Below are 18,226 nucleotides of genomic sequence, written 5' to 3' on the forward strand. Positions count from 1 at the left end.
TTGGTGGTGGTGGAGCCTTGGCCGAGCTGCTGGGGCAGCAGGCTAGGGAGGCACATTCGTGCTTTCTCTTACCCTCCTGGGAAGGGGTATCTTCGTTGGAACTCATATTTCTTTTATCAAACTCAGATTTGTCCAAGTGATAGGGGTTCTTCCTTTTTTTTTCGAGAACAAATCCTTTTTTAAGGGGGGTTGCCCAAATATTTTTCAGTAAGCTTTTACCACAATGTTGCTCGTGGTTATGGTATGGTTTCCCACAGACGGCGCCAATCTGTTGACCCCAAAAAGTGCGCCAACAGATGCTGGTCCCACCCGCGCTTGTGTGGGCGAATGTCCAACATGTTAAGACACGTGGACGGTCTCAAACGAGCGGTTCAAAGGGCGTGGGAGTAGCCCAACGACGTGGGACGGTGACGTTTAAAATCCGACGGGTTGTTCGTAATCCGATTGTATAATAATTACCAACCGGTGTTCATAAATGTATATGTAAATGTGCATAAACTTGATTTGTGTATTGCAAGTGAACTGAGAGAGAGTTGAGTAAATGTAGTTCTTTGTATTGATTATTGCATTAGTCTTTTGATATTACACAAGGGAGTATTTATAATAGTACATATGAAATGGGAGCCCTTGGATGAAGTGGCACGTGGCCTCATCTCTTTAGTTCAACCATCTCTTCCTAGGTATGGGGCTTGACTTGCTAGCTTACGGCGCATTTATTGCTTGTGCAGGGCCTCCATGCTAGTGACAAGACTCAACCTTTATGCTTATGACAAACGTTCCATCAATCATTCGAATAAGATCTGTGCAGGTGATCTCTTGGGAGAAGTGACCATGGAGGATGTTTCTTTGTGGTTCAGAGGCTCGCGCATCAGCTTCGGGGCTTCGGCAATTTGTCATGATACTTCCACTTGAGGGCCTCAGCTACTCTCAACAGGTTCCAGCAGCCTGGCTTCGGTTAGTAGGCCTTGGACAAAAAGGAGCTTCGGCAGATGGACTTCGGCTCGAAATAGTTCGGATGTAACCCACCTCAGCATTATGTGCCACCTCGGCAGGAATGCCACGTGGATCGCCATGAGTGGGCCATTGTCCCAGGTAGGTGGGCCTGGTGTGACAACTCGCAACAAGGAGCTCATCTGCCACCGGTGCGCTGACCCACAGGGGACGATGAATTGGGAGATGGCTAAAATTTTGTAAAGCTTAGGAGGAAATGCAGCGGCCGAGGCGATGACCCACAGGGGACTCCATGTCGGGTGCGTCTAAGTTTTGTAAAGTTGAGTGAGGAGCTCATCTGCCATCGGTGCGCTGACCCACAGGGGACGATGCGTTGGGTGATGGTTAAAACTTTGTAAAGCTTAGGAGGGAACGTAGCGGTCGAGGTGATGACCCACAAGGGACTTCGCGTCAGGTGCGTCTAAACTTTGTAAAGTTGAGTGAGGAGCTCGATCTGAGGCGATTCAAATGTCAAATGATTGGACAACTGTTGCGTATTTCCAAGGTGATAGTTGGGTGTCATGCCCATTCTCCTAAAAGGTTGCTGCAGCTACTTATTATTGACGGCTGGTGGTGACCGAGGTGACGCGTTTTAAGCGAGCGTAAAGGTCATAGCGACATCTTGGGCGTAGATCAAATCTGACATTTCATTTCAATGGCCTAGATTGAAGATGCGACGAACGGTTTAGATTGATTGCATTTGAATTCAACGGTGAAGATCGGATGGGTCTTTCTATAAAAGGCGGACTCTGAGCTTTTCTCAAGCTTTCTATCCTTGCGAAAACAGACAATACACTTTGCTCTCAAGCCATTTGCGGTTTTCGGCGTTTTCTAAGCAATTCTGGTGAGAAACTTGAACTTCCGGCGAGAAATACCAACATCCGGCGACCTTACACCATTTCCGACTAGGAAAACCTTCAAACTCGTAAGTTTCAGTACCTTTTAGGATTTTTAACTTCTGAAAAATAGCTTCTGAGGGGATTCTGGTTCGGGGAGGGGGTTAGAACTAGTGAGGATGGACGAGCCCATTGTGGCGAACTCTTCAGAAATAGTCGAAACGATAATAGGAGGAAAATATATGGAAGCGATCGCATAGCCCAGTAAATACTTCTGTGCACTGGGGGGCATCGGACTACTCATCTAAACTAAGCGAGGCCAACCTGGAGAGACTTAGGGTAGAGTATAGGATCTCAGATAATATAGATCTGATCCTCCTCGAGCCCGAAGAGAGGGCCTATTACCCTAGGCCAGGTTGTGTGGCCATTAGTGAGGTGATCCTTAGGGCCGGACTTAGGTTGCCAATTTACCCATTCTTTAGGATGGTGCTTAGATCCTATGGGCTAGCCCCGACCCAACTCAATCCGAACTCCTGGAACCAAATGGTGGGCTCCTGGATGTTGTGGAAAGAGGCGTCACTAGGGGTGGAGATGCCCTTCTTCGTCTTCCAGACCCTTTACATACCTAAGGTAACTGTCGAGGGATAAGACCCGGGGGTGGTACTACCTTACTTCATGGGGTTCCCACACTCCATTCGTGCTCGATCTGTCGAGCTCTATCAAAGAATGAAAGAGCTCGTGGTGCTGGGCCGCTAGGCGATGGGACACGATAGAGGGGGACCCCTGGCATCCCTTATGGTCCCGACGAAGTACTCAACACTTAGTGAGTATAGTAGTTGCTTTTCTTCATATTTCTCTTTGGTTTGAACCGTGACTAATATTTGCATTTCTTTTGTAGGTACTCTTCCTCGATGCGAACTGTCTTCCGAAGACTTCAACACCATCTGCATCATCTATCAGCTGCCTCAAAAGAAGAGGTCATACTATCGGCTGATCCGGAAGAACATTCACTTCGTTATACATGACTTGACGGCATCCCAAGGTAACCGGACCGAAGTCTTTACCCTTTATTCTGAACTTTTAACACTTGTACTAATTCGTCATTTGTTCCTTGTAGACAATTTTAATAAGAAGATGCCTGTGCGCCCCAACTTTAAGACCATCCAGCAGATGATGGCAGAGGCACGGGCACTGAAGGTCTCCTCCTCCTCCTACAAGAAGCAAATGGAGGATCTGGTGGATGCCAGTAAGAGGCTTCAGCCTCTGACAGAGGAGGAGGTACCGGAGGCTGATCTATGGAGGAAGGGCAAGATGAGCGCCGCCTCTCCAAAACGCCCAACTGTGGCGAGGCTACCCCTCGTTCTGAAGCAGACCACAATTCCAATTGGGGTGGCCATTCCGGAGAAGAGGCTACCATTGCCCCGGCCACAGCACCACTTGCTGCTGTGCCAATCGCTCAAGTACCAGGGCAGCAGAAGAGGAAGAGAGTCCGTCCCTCTAAGGAGGTCGACTTTTGGGGCACAAATCCAGAGGAGCCGGTGAGGGAAGTGCTAGAGGCCCTTCCTCCAGACACAGCTGCAGTGGCGGTGGTCCACAACAAATATTGGACCGAGGAGTGGAAGGACCACACCGCCTCCTGCACAGCTGAAGACTTGGTGGCTGCCAACAGCGCTTGCGTGGCTCGAGCCCTGAGTATAAACATCCAACTCGAGGACCTGGTGAAGGATCTGAACTCCAAGAAGGAGGACCTCGCCAAGTGCCTCGAGGAGGCGATGCAATATGGGGATGCCGTGTGAGAGGCCCGGGCCAAGGCCACGAACGGAAGAGGGAAAGAAGGAGGCCGAGGCCCAGCTAACTATCATCAAAGCAGAAGAGCGGCTGAAGAATGAGTTATACGAGGTGGAGTGCCAAGTGGCTGCTATGACTCGGTGAGTTGATCACGCCAAGGAGCACCACAAGCTCACCATCGAGGCTCTGGAGGCCTCAAACAAAGAGAAGGCGGAGCTGAGGCAGAAGGCAGAGGTTCAATCTGAGAAGATTGCCTCCTTGAAGGAGGAGTTGAAGTCTGCAGGGGAGGTGGCAGTTCAGAACTTCATCAACCATTTTGAAGACCATCCCCTGTATGACGACTTCGCCAATTTTTGGGCCTCTTGGAGTGTCCAAGGCTTATTGGGTCGACCGAAAGAGGTCTACCCCACTCTGGACATCTCCTCTTTTGAGGCAGATTTCGAGGGACCAACTGGAGGTTGGCCTGATAGGCTTGCTGAGGAAGTTTCGGAGGCCCCGGAGGCGGTCGAGGCAGAGGTCCTCCCACTAGAATAGGGCCATCTTTTGTAATGGCTTCGGCCTTCTTGTACTTCAATTCTCATTAAATGAAATGAAATTTTTTGCTAAGTATTTATGCTTCTGCTTTCTTACCTTTTGGATCTGTTTATACTTGTATGAATGATAAACATCAGACTAAGCGTCTTGTAACAATAACCAGTTAATAATTGAGGATCGAACCCCTCAAGTTAATATATGTTGAATCACTTAAGCGAACATGAAGAGCCTCTTAACGTTAATCAGTTAATAATTGAAGATTGGATCACTTAAGTAAACATATTGAAGGACTGAGGAAACTATTTACTAACCGATGTGGCACAGAATTGAAGTTTCATTCCTTGAGATAAATTACACCACTCTTTACCAAGGCAATTCCAGCACTTAGTAAGCTAGGGAATTTACATCTGAGATCAGATCAGAACAATCGATTCATTAAACAATATTGAGATCGGATCGGAACAAAGGCTCATCATTAATAGTACTTCCTCAAGTGTTCGATGTTCCATTGATGAGGCAGTGCCTTTCCTGCCATGTCTTCAATTTCAAAAATACCAGGTCGGGACTCCTTGCGGATGCGGTAAGGGCCCTCCCAGTTTGGTCCAAACACTCCTAACCCGGTCGATTTTGAAGATTGGAAAACCCTTCTGAGGACGAGGTCGCTCAGGTGAAGAGTTCTATTTCTGACCTTGGAGTTATAATAGCGGGTCATCTTTCGATGATACTTTGCCAAGTTCACTTGGGAGGCATCCCTCTTTTCCTCAAGAAGGTGCAGTTCGCTTATTCGAGCCTTATCGTTGCTGATTTTGTTGAAGTGTATTCGACGGTGTGATAGGACCCCGACCTCGACTGGGCTCATGGCCTCGGCTCCGTAGGTCATGGAAAATGGTGTTTCACCTATTGCAGTTCTGCTAGAAGTTCTGATAGCCCAGAGGACGTGGGGGAGTTCGTCAACCCAGACTCCCTTTGAGGTGTCAAGCTTCCTTTTCAGGGTGTGCTTGATAGTCTTGTTCATTGCTTCAACTTGCCCATTTGCTTGAAAGTGATGAGGCGTTGAGAAGTCCTTCTTAATGCCCAGCTCGTCGCACAATTCTCGCATCCTCCTGTTGTTGAACTGTCTTTCATTGTCGGATACTAAGGAGTGGGGAAATGCCGAACCTACAAATGATGTTCTTCCAGACGAATTTAGTAGTGTTCGCTTGGGTGATCTTGGCAAGGGGTTCAGCCTCGTCCCACTTAGTGAAGTAATCAATGGCGACAATGACGAAAGTTGCGCTTCCTCTTCCTTTTGGGAGGGGACTAATGAAGTCAATGTCCCACTTGACGAATGGCCAGGGCTGGTTACTACAGAGAGGATCTGAGAAGGCTGCCTTTGAATATTTGAGAAGCCCTGGCACTTATCGCATTTCTGGACAAACTGACATGCGTCCCCTTTTAGGGTCGATCAGAAGTAGCCTTGACAGAAAAGCTTGTGTGCTACAGCCGTTTCTCCGAAGTGATTTTCGCAGATTTCCTCATAGATTTCCCCGAGTATGTATGTGGCCTCTTCGCCTCCCACGCATCGGAGAAGTGGCGAGGCGAAGCCTCTCTTGTAAAGGGTATCTTCTTGTAGGACAAAATGTGCAGGCCTTCTTTTTAACTTCCACGCCTCGCTTCTAGAGGCAGGTAGGGATTGATCTTTCAGATTTCCGACTTTCGTAGCGAGTTTAAGTAGCATGCCTTGGAGCCCATCTGATCGCCTTGGACCGTAGCAATCCTATGTTCAGTTGGGAGTTTCATGCACAAGTAGTGGATGGACGTGACGGCCCAAAGATCTTTCAAAGCAGGTCTGCCCAATACTCCATGATAGGTCGATCTGTGATCTACCACCAAAAATTCCATGAAGTGCTGGGCCACTAGAGGTACCGAACTCATCTTGACGGGCAGAGTAATCCGCCCTCGTGGGATGGTGCTGTCTCCAGTGAATCCGAATAGTGGGTCGGTCATGGGGATCAACCCATGTTCAATTTGCATTTTGTTAAAGGTGGAGCTGAACAATATGTTCACTGAACTGCCATTGTCGACGAGCATGCATTTCAGTCCGTTTCAAGCCACTACGGCTCTTACAACCAAAGCATCACAATGGGGGTGGTGAACTCCCTTTGCGTCTTCCTGGGAGAAGGTGATTGAGGCCATCCTATCAGCTGCTTACGACTCGTTGACAATGTAAGTGATCATTGTCGGGTCCTTTGCTTCCCTTGTATAATTCCTTTAGGCATTCCTGGTATTGCCACCGATGTGGGGTCCTCCAATGATGGTATCGATTTCCCTGGTGACCTGGCTCCCAGAAAATGGGGCATGATTTCTCTGTCTAGATTGACCTCGGTCCCTTGATTCTCTTCTCCGAGGTGATTGCTCTCTGTGACCTCTCTCTCCCCTGCTTGGGGAGGCGGATCTGCGAGGATATTCATTCCTGCTGGAAGGGTGTGGGTTGCTTCGATCAAGGCACCAATCGACGTCTTGGCACTCACTAGTGTCATGCCTATACAGTTGATGGAAAGTGCAAAACCTTACTCCTTCCAAGGGCCTGTTTGATTGTTTCTTCTTCTTTTTCTTGCTATCGGTTCTTCCAGATGCCACGCGATTTATGTAACGTGATTTTATGCCGCAAGCGCACGGTGTCAAGTTTTGGAGTATATTAAAGAATTGAAAAGTGTCGAACCCACAGGGGTTGATATTCGACTTCCACTGAGTACTATAATTAAGTTGCGTTTACTTTATCTAGACAATCGGATGTTAAATTGATATTTGAATGCTAAACTAATGTCGATGAATTTAATAATGCAAGAAAAGTGAGGCAATTTCTAAATATTAATTCAGAATTTCGTAAAGTCTAGGGAGTGATTTCACAGTATTATCAACATGATTCTCAACCCCTATAGATACTTCCATTAATTATTTCTCGAATTCATAGGCAAGAATCCTAAATTAATTCTATTTCCCCCTCTCGAGCGTCAAATAGAACCTATCTCTATAATTCAACCCCAATATCTCTATTCCGAGTTAAATTTATAAAGATTGTCACGCGCTTGGTTCTTGTTTTACCCTCAAAGAATTGTACTTTCTCTCGAAATCTACAAATCTAGGTTATATTGTTCTTAGATCATGCCTAAATTTCCCTCTCTCGAGCGTTAAACTTAGAGCATCAATTCATTCAATTGGTGATCAANTTCTTCTCTCAATTAGTGTATATCCTTGCCTCCTTTCTTCAGCCGTCAAAAACCTCCTTTCTTAGATCTATCCATATGTATTTATAATCCCCTTAATTTGCATTACGAGTTGGAGTTGAGCCGGGTCAAAAAATATTTGAAAAATCGTGTTTTTTCTTTTCTCGGCATGCAGCGCCTGGGCGCTGCCAAAGTGGCGCCCAAGCGCTGCGTTTCTGCATCGTTCTCAGGCGCTGCACTGTGGCGCCTAGGCACTGCAATTCTGCTTCCTCTCTGATTGTGCAGCGCCTAGGCGCTGCATTGTGGCGCCTAGGCACTGCAGTTCTGCTTCCTCTACGTGTTCAGCGCCTGGGCACTATTTTGTGGCGCCTAGGCGCTGTGTTATAGTTGGTTTTCTTCCTTCTTTCTTCCATCATCTTCCACGTGTATCTTGATGCTTTTTCTTGTCCATTCACTTCTATGAAACTTTGACTGTTTTCTACCCTTCAAACTCACCATTTCATCAATTTGGTTTACTTATAAAACAACACGAATACCCGCATCAAAACGTTCTACTTTTCTCGAAAACAATCAAATATTTCAAGTTTATGAGACATTAAATTAATGAGTGAAATTCACTCATCAAACACCCCCAAACTTAAGATTTTGCTAGTCCTTGAGTAAATACTAAACCAAAGAAAATCATTGGCAAACACACAGGCACAATTAAAATCATGCACGATCACTTTAGAATAAATTCGTTAGATGCCTTGCCTTCATGGCTCAAGATTAAAAACATAGCGTCGACTACAAGAATTTCTTCAAAACTATAATACATAAGTCAAATTCCCGCCAAATCGATGCAAATGGGTTTGTGTGTGGAGAGTTAAGAGCAACGCTGTGCCATAATAAGTTGACCCAATTCCCAAGCTTAAAAGTCAAATATTTCCTTGCCTCGCTCGTGGGATTCACACACCCCCAAACTTGTTCTCTTTTCACTTCTCAAGGTCGATTCTAAAATTACTTTTCAATACTAATATCTTACACCACTCAAGTTTGGTTAGATTTTACTGATTGTAGTTCAACATACCAACAAATGAGGACTCTCCTTATTTTTGACTGCTTCAACCTCTAGGAATCAACAAAGTTACTAACCCCTTATCAAAGATCTAATCCTCTAAAACAAGTGTTCGGGGTTTAATTAAGGCATTTGTTACCTATTTTTTTTAAATAGAAATTTATTCTTTAATCATCATTTGTGCGGACGTCTCTCCCTTAAGCTTTCTAAATGACCTATGTAGCGAGCTTTAGGTCGATGACTCCCAAATCAGACGACTTTAGGGCACCAGGTTTTGAACCCTTGCAGGATTAATCACTTGAGTCGTAAAAGCTATGAAGAGACGATTCACAATGAGATTATTAAAGTTGTCCTCATTGGGATCTTTTCTCTCTTTTTTTTTCAATACAGTGATTAGTGCAATGCCCCTTATTAAACACCTATTCTCGAAAATCGACATCTAACTTAAGGTTTTCACCCAATTTTCATCCTATTAGTCTCAACCGATCCACACAAAATTTAGCACACATGGAATCCACATTTATCTCCAAATTTTCCTACAACAGTGCAATCATCCAAACGTTCTAAGTTTGGTTTAAGGGTATTGTGATGTTTAATGGTTGTTTGGATTTAGCATCTAAGTTCTTTATCCAACCTATAAATATGAATCAACCTACTCATGCACAACACCACAATTAACTCACGTGCAAAAATAGTTTCCGTTTCACATGATTAATCAAAAATTTAACCTAAACACATAATTCATTCATAATCCAAGATCAACGGATGATCTCAATAATATATATCATCGCCGACAGGGATATCTAACTCACACAAGCATGCAAAAAATAATTTTTTTTTTATAAGAGTGGATAAGTTGACTGCTCCCCCCAAACTTGAACCAAACATTGTCCCCAATGTTAAGAAAAAGAGAAAGGAAGAGGATGTAACTGAGCAGAGATATCAAGTGTCTCCATCGCTGTCCATGTCACGGTGAGGTGGGTCGGAGTTGCGATCGGAAAGTAGCGGTGGTTGGGGAAAAGTCCTATCCGAGTAGACGGATCCCAAAACTGCATTAAACTCATTTTGGTGACGAAACTGCTCATACATGACATTTTGCAGCGTATTCATTTGCAGTTGCATCCCACGTAACTGGGTAGCGAGATCATTGCTCGGGTCACTGGATGAGCGGGGTCTACGTGATTGAGCTGGTCGTGTCTCCGATCCCGAGGGTGTGGTACTAGTGGAGCCCTGCCGGCTCATGAACTTCCAAGCCCAACTCCTAGTGATAGGTGGTTTGGGATGTACCACCTCTTCCGATGAGAATGTTATAATGCCCCCCTTTCTGCACAATTCATAAATCAAACACGGGTGCCCAAGACTGCCAGTCGTTGAACCTTTCAGGGTATGCAAAATACTATTGTGAATAACCTGACCAACATCTATGGACTTATCACATTGAATAGCATAATTGAGTATTGCATGCTCCTTCGTGACTTCACCGAGGTTGCTACTTGGGAGGAATTTGGCTGAGATGAAATGATGCCACGCTTTATGTTCAACAATCATCCCAGTGACAGGAAAATATGGCACGTCGTCACCAACCCATTTCCAAGTAGTGCCCGGACGAGCTAACACTCGTAATAGTTCACCGGGATCTACTCCTTCTTCACGCAACATAGAGTAGTCACTGTTATCCACATCCGGAAGATTGTAAAATTGATTGATGGAAGTTCTGTCAAAAGCAATCCATTTGCCCCTCACAAATGCCCGAAAATTTCTGTGTTCCTTTGCGTTAGCATAGAACTCCCGAACAACAGGAATAAGGGCTGGTTGCTGCTGTTGAGCAAATAATTGCCATCCCCTCTGTTGAATTTGTGTAGTCATATATTTGTCAAAACCCCTCTCCTGAATATAGTTTTTATGCACCACCGAAGTGTTGTACCGTTCCGCAGCTGCTTCACTTATAAATTTGGTTCTGTCAAAAGAAGCAGAGGAAGAAGAGGTGGTGTTGCGAGCCCGCTTGGGAGGCATACTGAAATATAAACAAACCTGAGCAAAGTGCAAAAGTAAGCAATTAGCTTGAGGTTATTTCAACAAGAAAAATTCTCCTAAGAATTTAATCAAACACCTTGGGAGCAAGGCAATTTCATCATATTTCGCATAATATCCCAGCAATAATTTTATCCCATCAGATTTTCAATCATCACAACTCCATAAAAAAAATCCAAGAATCCAAATATACCCAATCAATAATGAAGTTGAAGTGCCAAAATAAAAATTGAAAGTTAGAGCACTTACAAGTAGAAAGATGGAGATCCCAAAGATCAAGCAAGTGGCCCCTTCACTAATTGTAGAGTATGAAATACAAGAAAATGTATTGATTGTGTTTTAAAAGAAAAAAATTAATAGTGAAATAGAAGAGGAGCAATTCTTATAGGGGAGGGGAAAGAGAGGAAAAAAGGAAGGAATAGAATAAGGGGGAAGGTAGGTTTTTGTTTTTTTTTTTTGTTTTTTTTTTGTTTTTTTTATATAAACTAAAATTTTTTTTTAAAAGACAGCGCCTAGGCGCTGACTTACTGCCCCGGTTGGGGATTACAGCGCCTGGGCGCTAAGTTTCTGAATTTTTTTTTTTTTTTTTTTTTTTTACCTTCCATGTAGTCTTACAATGTGGTCCTTCCCTATTTCCTTTCTTGGTTTGATGCTTCCAATTCGAGCATGTACCTATAAAAAGAAGACGAAAATCAAATCACTTAAATAGATAAAATAACGAAAACCGAAATAAATGAATTTTATGAAAACTTAAGGATAGAGCTTGGGTTGCCTCCCAAAAAGCGCTTCTTTTACGTTTTTAGCTAGACGTGGATGTGGTTTCAAGTTGGTTCATCAAGGGCAATTTCTTCCACATCCCAATTTTTCTCTTCATAGTAATGTTTGAGGCGTTGCCCATTTGCCTGAAAGGTAGACCCGTCCTCGCCTACTAATTCCACTGCACCATAAGGGAATACCTTACGGATTACAAATGGTCTTGACCATCGGGATTTGAGCTTGCCTGGAAAGAGTTTCAAGCAAGAATTGAATAGGAGAACGGGTTCTCCTGTCTTGAAATCCCTCCTTAATATTCTCTTGTCATGCCACATCTTTGTCCGTTCTTTATATATCTTTGCATTTTCATATGCATCGTTCCTGAATTCCTCCAGTTCATCAAGTTGCAACAAGCATTGTGGACCGGCCAATTTCATGTCTAAATTCAATTTCTTCATCGCCTAATAAGCTTAATGCTCCAATTCTACCGGTAGATGACAAGCTTTCCCGAATACTAGATGGTAGGGCGACATTCTAATTGGAGTCTTAAATGCTATTCGGTATGCCCAAAGAGCGTCATCTAGTCTGAGAGACCAGTCCTTCCGATTGGTATTCACTGTCTTTTCCAAAATCTGTTTAATCTCTCTGTTAGACACCTATGCTTGCCCATTTGACTATGGATGATAACCCAATGCCAACTTGTGCTTGATATCATACTTAGTTAGAAGAGAATTGAATAGCTTGTTACAGAAATGTGTACCTCTATCGCTTATGATCGCCCTAGGCATGCGAAATCGAGTGAAGATATTTTTCTGTAAAAATCTCAACACCACTTTTGCATCATTTGTTGGTGTGGCAATGGCTTCAACCCACTTAGACACGTAATCTACTGCGAGGAGAATATACTCTTGACCAAAGGAAGGTGGAAATGGACCCATGAAATCAATACCCCACACATCAAATAATTCCACTTCAAGCATACTGGTTAATGGTAGCTCATGATGTCTTGAAATGTTTCCAGTGCGCTGACAGCGGTCACATGTCTTTACAAAAGCATAACAGTCTTTGAACAGATTTGGCCAATAGAAACCAGATTGCAATACCTTTGCAGCAGTACGTGTAGGACCGAAATGACCTCCATAAGGTGAAGAGTGGCAATGCTGCATGATTGATGGTGTTTCTTCCACAGGGACACACCGCCTAATTATTCTATCAGCATACCTTTTGAACAAGATTGGATCATCCCACATGTATGACTTGACATTATGTAGGAATTTCTTCTTTTGATGAAAGGTCAAGTCAGGTGGCAATCTTCCAGACACTAAATAGTTAACAAAATCAGCATACCATGGGACTTTGTTGATAAAGCTAGCAAGATCTCATCGGGGAACGTTTTTCGAATTTGACTATCATCCACCACCTTTTCATTCTCCAATCGTGAGAGATGGTCTGCAACGACATTCTCACTACCTTTCTTATCCCGAATCTCTACATCAAATTCCTGTAGTAGCAGTATCCATCGAATTAGGCATGGTTTGGCATCCTTCTTTTGAAAGAGATAACGGATTGCAGCATGGTCCGTGTAAATTATCACTTTGGTGCCAATGAGGTAAGATCTGAATTTGTCACATGCAAAGACTACTGCTAGCATTTCCTTCTCTGTTGTTGTGTAATTTAGTTGAGCTCCATTAAGAGTTTTGCTGGCATAGTGGATTGACCGAAAAATCTTATCATGCCTTTGTCCCAAAACTGCCCCTACTGCGTAATCACTAGTGTCACACATAACCTCAAATGGCTAATCCCAATCTGGTACTACCATCATTGGGGCAGTCACTAATTTTGCCTTTATGATTTCAAAAGCCCGTAAGCAGTCTTCATCAAATACGAACGTTGTGTCCTTCTCCAAAAGGTTACATAGGGGTTTTGCCACTTTTGAGAAGTCTTTGATGAATCTCCTGTAGAATTCAGCGTGCCCTAAAAAACTTCGAATGCCTTTGACATTGGTGGGTGGTGGTAGCTTTTCAATTGTATCAATTTTTGCTCTGTCCACTTCCAATCCCCTCGTCGAAACATGATGGCCTAGCACAATACCTTCTTGTACCATGAAGCGACACTTTTCCCAATTGAGAACTAAATTCCTTTCCTCACAGTGTTGCAGCACTAAGGAGAGATTGTGAAGGAAGTTATCAAAAGAAGTACCAAACACGGAGAAATCATCCATAAATACCTCCATGATGTCTTCAACCATGTCTGCAAAGATTGCCATCATGCATCTCTGAAAAGTGGCCGGTGCATTGCATAATCCGAATTGCATCCGTCTGTAAGCAAAAGTTCCATAAGGATAGGTGAAGGTTGTCTTTTCCTGATCTTCTGGTGCTATAGCAATCTGGTTGTAGCCCAAATATCCATCGAGAAAGCAATAGTAAGAGTAGCCAGCTAATCTATCTAACATTTGATCTATGAACGGCAGTGGGAAATGGTCCTTTCTAGTTGCCTTGTTTAGTTTCCTGTAGTCAATGCACACCCTCCAGCCAGTTACTGTTCTTGTTGGAATTAGCTCATTATTGTCGTTCTTAACTATTGTCATCCCTCCTTTCTTTGGTACCACTTGCACTGGGTTGACCCATTCACTGTCTAAAATGACGAAAATGATTCCTGCCTTCAATAGTTTTAGAATCTCCGCTCGAACCACTTCTTTCATTGCTGGGTTTAACCTTCTTTGATGTTTGATGGATGGCTTGTAAGACTCTTCCATGAGGATTTTATGCATGCAGATTGTAGGACTTATCCCTTTGATGTCAGCTATCGACCATCCCAAAGCGGCCTTATGATCCCTTAACACTTTCAATAATCTATCTTCTTCGTCTCTGGTGAGTGATGAAGAAATAATCACTGGAAATGCAGAATTGTCCCCCAAAAATGCGTAGCGAAGGTGATCTGGTAATTGCTTCAGTTCAATCTTATTGTTTTCATTGCTTTCTTTATTATCTGCTTCCTCTGACTGTTGAATATCCTCACATTGTGATGGGTTTTTCACAACTGATGTAGACTCAAGAGCCAATATGTAATCAACCAAATCCTTGCTCCCTATGTAATCTCCAAAAGTGCTAATATCATCATTTGTTGTGCTAAACATCATACATTGCTCTAGAGGATCTTTAATACATAATTTCTCATCTCTCACAGCAGAATCAATGAAGTCAATCCTGTGGCAAGTGTCATTGTCGTCTGAGTACTTCATTGCTTGGTAAATGTTGAACCTCACCTCTTCTCCATTCAATCTCAATGTCAATTGTCCCCCTTATACATCAATTAATGCCCTTCCAGTTGCTAAAAATGGTCTGCCTAAAATTAGTGGGATTTCCTGATCTTCTTCCATATCCAATACCACAAAATCAGCTGGGAAGTTGAATTTGTCGACATTTACCAACACGTCTTCAATAATTCCTTGTGGGTAGGTGAGGGACCTATCAGCTAGTTGTAGAGTCACTGTTGTTGGCTTGACCTCCCCGAGGCCTAACTTCTTGAATACTGATAACGGAATTAAATTGATGCTTGCTCCTAGATCACAGAGGGCCTTTTCAAAGGAAGAGCTTCCAATGGTGCACGGAATAGTGAAGCTGCCCTGATCTTTTCTCTTCTGAGGAAGTTTCTTTTGAAGAATAGCGTTGCATTCTTCTGTCAATTTTACTGTTTCATATTCCTCCAATTTACGTTTATTTGACATCACTTCCTTCATAAATTTTGCGTAATTTGGCATTTGTTCCAAAGCATCTGCAAAAGGAATATTAATGTGAATTTTCTTGAAAATTTCTAAAAACTTTGCAAATTGATTATCAAATTTTTTCTTTTGAAAACGCTGTGGAAATGGAAGTGGTGGTGTGAGAATTGGTGGGTTGTCAGGGAAGGATACGGAGTAAGGTTTGTGGGCCTTATTTGTTCCTTTGGCCTGCTTTTCTTGCTCTTCTACTACTTGTTCTTTCTCCTTATCAGGTGTAGGGTTGATATTTTCGGTGAGTTCACTTTCTCCAATTTGCTTGCCACTCCTTAATACAACAGCTTTACAGTGCTACTTTGGATTGACCTCTGCATCACTTGGAAATTTTCCTTTTTGCTGAGACTTCATTGAGGTAGCCAATTGGCCAATTTGCACTTCAAGATTCTTCATTGTGGCTCCCATGTTGGACACATGTGTTTCAATATTATCCAAACGTGATTCATCTTTGTTGAAGCGTGATCTTGTCTCAGAAATGAATGTCCCAAGGATATCTTCCAAGGGTGGTTTCCCATCAGAATTATGAGTGTTGAATCCGGGTGGAGGTTGAAGTGTGTTTCTATTGTTACCATATGACAAGTTCTCGTGATTTCTCAGCCCTGGATGATAGTGATTAGCTTGGTAGCTTCCTCTTTGATTGTAGTTTCTACTGTTGACATATTGGGCCTGCTCGTTTGCAACCTCTGTCTCTTGGTGTGATGAAGAAGTACTCATGACTGAATCTACCTTTTGTTTATTTCCTTGAGTGGTAAGCGTGACTATTTGATTTGTGAGTGATGCAACCTGAGCTGCTAGTGCGGTGATGGGATCCACTTCATGAAGTCCTGCTACTTTCTTTACACCCGATCTCTCACTTGGCCATTGGTAACTGTTGTTGGCTATGTCATCTAATAAAGCATATGCAGCCTCTGCTATTTTAGCCATTAAAATGCCTCCCGCAGCTGCATCTACCATAGTCCTTGTTTGCCCATTTAGCCCATTATAAAATATCTCAATCTGCACCCATTTCTGGAACCCATGTTGAGGACATCTCCTAAGCAAGTCTTTAAATCTTTCCCAGGCTTCATAGAATGGCTCGAAGTCGAGTTGTTTGAATTGACTAATTTCACCGCGAAGTTGAGCTGATTTAGAAGGCGAAAAGTACTTGGTCAGGAATTTCTGAGCCAAATCATCCCAAGTTGTAATTGAGCCATACGATAGTGATTGGAACCAAGCCTTTGCTTTATCCCTTAAAGAGAATGAGAATAGGCAGAGTCTAATTGCATCTTCAGTAACCCCATTCATCTTCACCGTATCACAAATTTCCAAAAAGGATCCAAGATGAGCATTTGGATCTTCTATTACAGCACCCCCAAACTGATTTTGCTGCACCATATGTATCAACCCTGGCTTCAATTCGAAATTGTTTGCAGCAATTGCTGGGCGTGCGATGCCGAAATAGTTGTCATTGACAACCGGCCTTATGTAGTCCCGAATAGCCCTTTGTTGGTTATCCTCATTGGCTGCTCTAGCATCCTATTCTACCATTGCTTCTCGTTCGTTTCTTTGTATGCCTCTGAGAATGCGAAATGTGCGTTCTGGTTCAGGATCAACAGGTAGTAGATCTAGATTTCTCGCCCTTCGCATAAACAGCTGAAAATAATCACAAGGAAGCTTTTAAAGATAGACACAAAAAGAGTAAATTAAAATAAAAATTACGGTAAAAATAAAAATCTAGAGTAAAATGAACGCCGATTGGTAATAATATCAATTGAATTCGAATGAATCAATCCCCGGCAACGGCGCCAAAAACTTGCCACGTGATTTATGTAACGTGATTTTATACCGCAAGCGCACGGTGTCAAGTTTTGTAGTATATTAAAGAATTGAAAATTGTCGAATCCACTGTGATTGATATTCGACTTCTACTGAGTACTATAATTATGTTGCATTTACTATATGTAGACAATCGGATGTTAAATTGATGTTTGAATGCTAAACTAATGTTGATGAATTTAATAATGCAAGAAAAGTGAGGCAATTTCTAAAGATTAATTCAGAATTTCGTAAAGTCTAGGGAGTGATTTCACAGTATTATCAACATGATTCTCAACCCCTATAGATACTTCCATTAATTATTTCTCGAATTCATAGGCAAGAATCCTAAATTAATTCTATTTCCCCCTCTCGAGCGTCAAATAGAACCTATCTCTATAATTCAACCCCAATATCTCTATTCCGAGTTAAATTTATGAAGATTGTCATGCGCTTGGTTCTTGTTTTACCCTCAAAGAATTGTACTTTCTCTCGAAATCTACAAATCTAAGTTATATTGTTCTTAGATCATGCCTAAATTTCCCTCTCTCGAGCGTTAAACTTAGAGCATCAATTCATTCAATTGGTGATCAAGCAACCGAAAGCATTAAGCAAGAACAATACAAATCAATTCTGGAAAATTAAATGGAAATACTATAAAGAAATTGAATCATGTCTCAAATAGGTTACATCAAACCCTAGATTTAATAACTTAGTTCATGATTAAGGAGAAGAACATGATAAAATATAAATTAAATCTCATGGAGAAAAGAAAGATAAGAAAAAACTCAGGTTGCAGCTTGATTCCTTCTCCAAGATCCGATGATTCTTCTCTCAATTAGTGTATATCCTTGCCTCCTTTCTTCAGCCGTCAAAAACCTCCTTTCTTAGATCTATCCATATGTATTTGTAATCCCCTTAATTTGCATTACGAGTTGGAGTTGAGCCGGGTCAAAAAATATTTGAAAAATCGCGTTTTTTCTTTTCTCGGCATGCAGCGCCTGGGCGCTGCCAAAGTGGCGCCTAGGCGCTATGTTTCTGCATCGTTTTCAGGCGCTGCACTGTGGCGCCTAGGCGCTGCAGTTCTGCTTCCTCTGAGTGTTCAGCGCCTGGGCGTTATTTTGTGGTACCTAGGCACTGTGTTATAGTTGGTTTTCTTCCTTCTTTCTTCCATCGTCTTCCACGTGCATCTTGATGCTTCTTCTTGTCCATTCACTTCTATGAAACTTTGACTCTTTTCCACCCTTCAAACTCCCAATTTCATCAATTTGGTTTACCTATAAAACAACACGAATACCCGCATCAAAATGTTCTACTTTTCTCGAAAACAACCAAATATTTCAAGTTTATGAGACATTAAATCAATGAGTGAAATTCACTCATCACCAGATGGCCTTGCTTCGCCAGGAGCATTTTCATATGTCAATACCGGCACTGCATTTAGTGTGGCAGAAGCCAGTGC

General features: G+C 42.7%; 1 protein-coding gene across 1 annotated transcript; it reads right to left on the reverse strand.

Annotated features, from left to right (window-relative positions):
- Positions 1-14,496: 14,496 nt before the first annotated feature.
- Positions 14,497-16,344, reverse strand: LOC111383569. The gene is made up of 3 exons (XM_023007684.1): positions 15,280-16,344; positions 15,054-15,231; positions 14,497-14,969 (listed from the first exon to the last, which is right to left on the reverse strand). The coding sequence occupies exons 1-3, from the start codon at positions 16,342-16,344 to the stop codon at positions 14,497-14,499; spliced, it is 1,716 nt and encodes a 571-aa protein (XP_022863452.1).
- Positions 16,345-18,226: the final 1,882 nt, after the last annotated feature.

The sequence above is a fragment of the Olea europaea genome, unplaced genomic scaffold (genome assembly GCF_002742605.1).
Source record: "Olea europaea var. sylvestris unplaced genomic scaffold, O_europaea_v1 scaffold2718, whole genome shotgun sequence".
In the NCBI taxonomy this organism is placed as follows: domain Eukaryota; kingdom Viridiplantae; phylum Streptophyta; class Magnoliopsida; order Lamiales; family Oleaceae; genus Olea; species Olea europaea.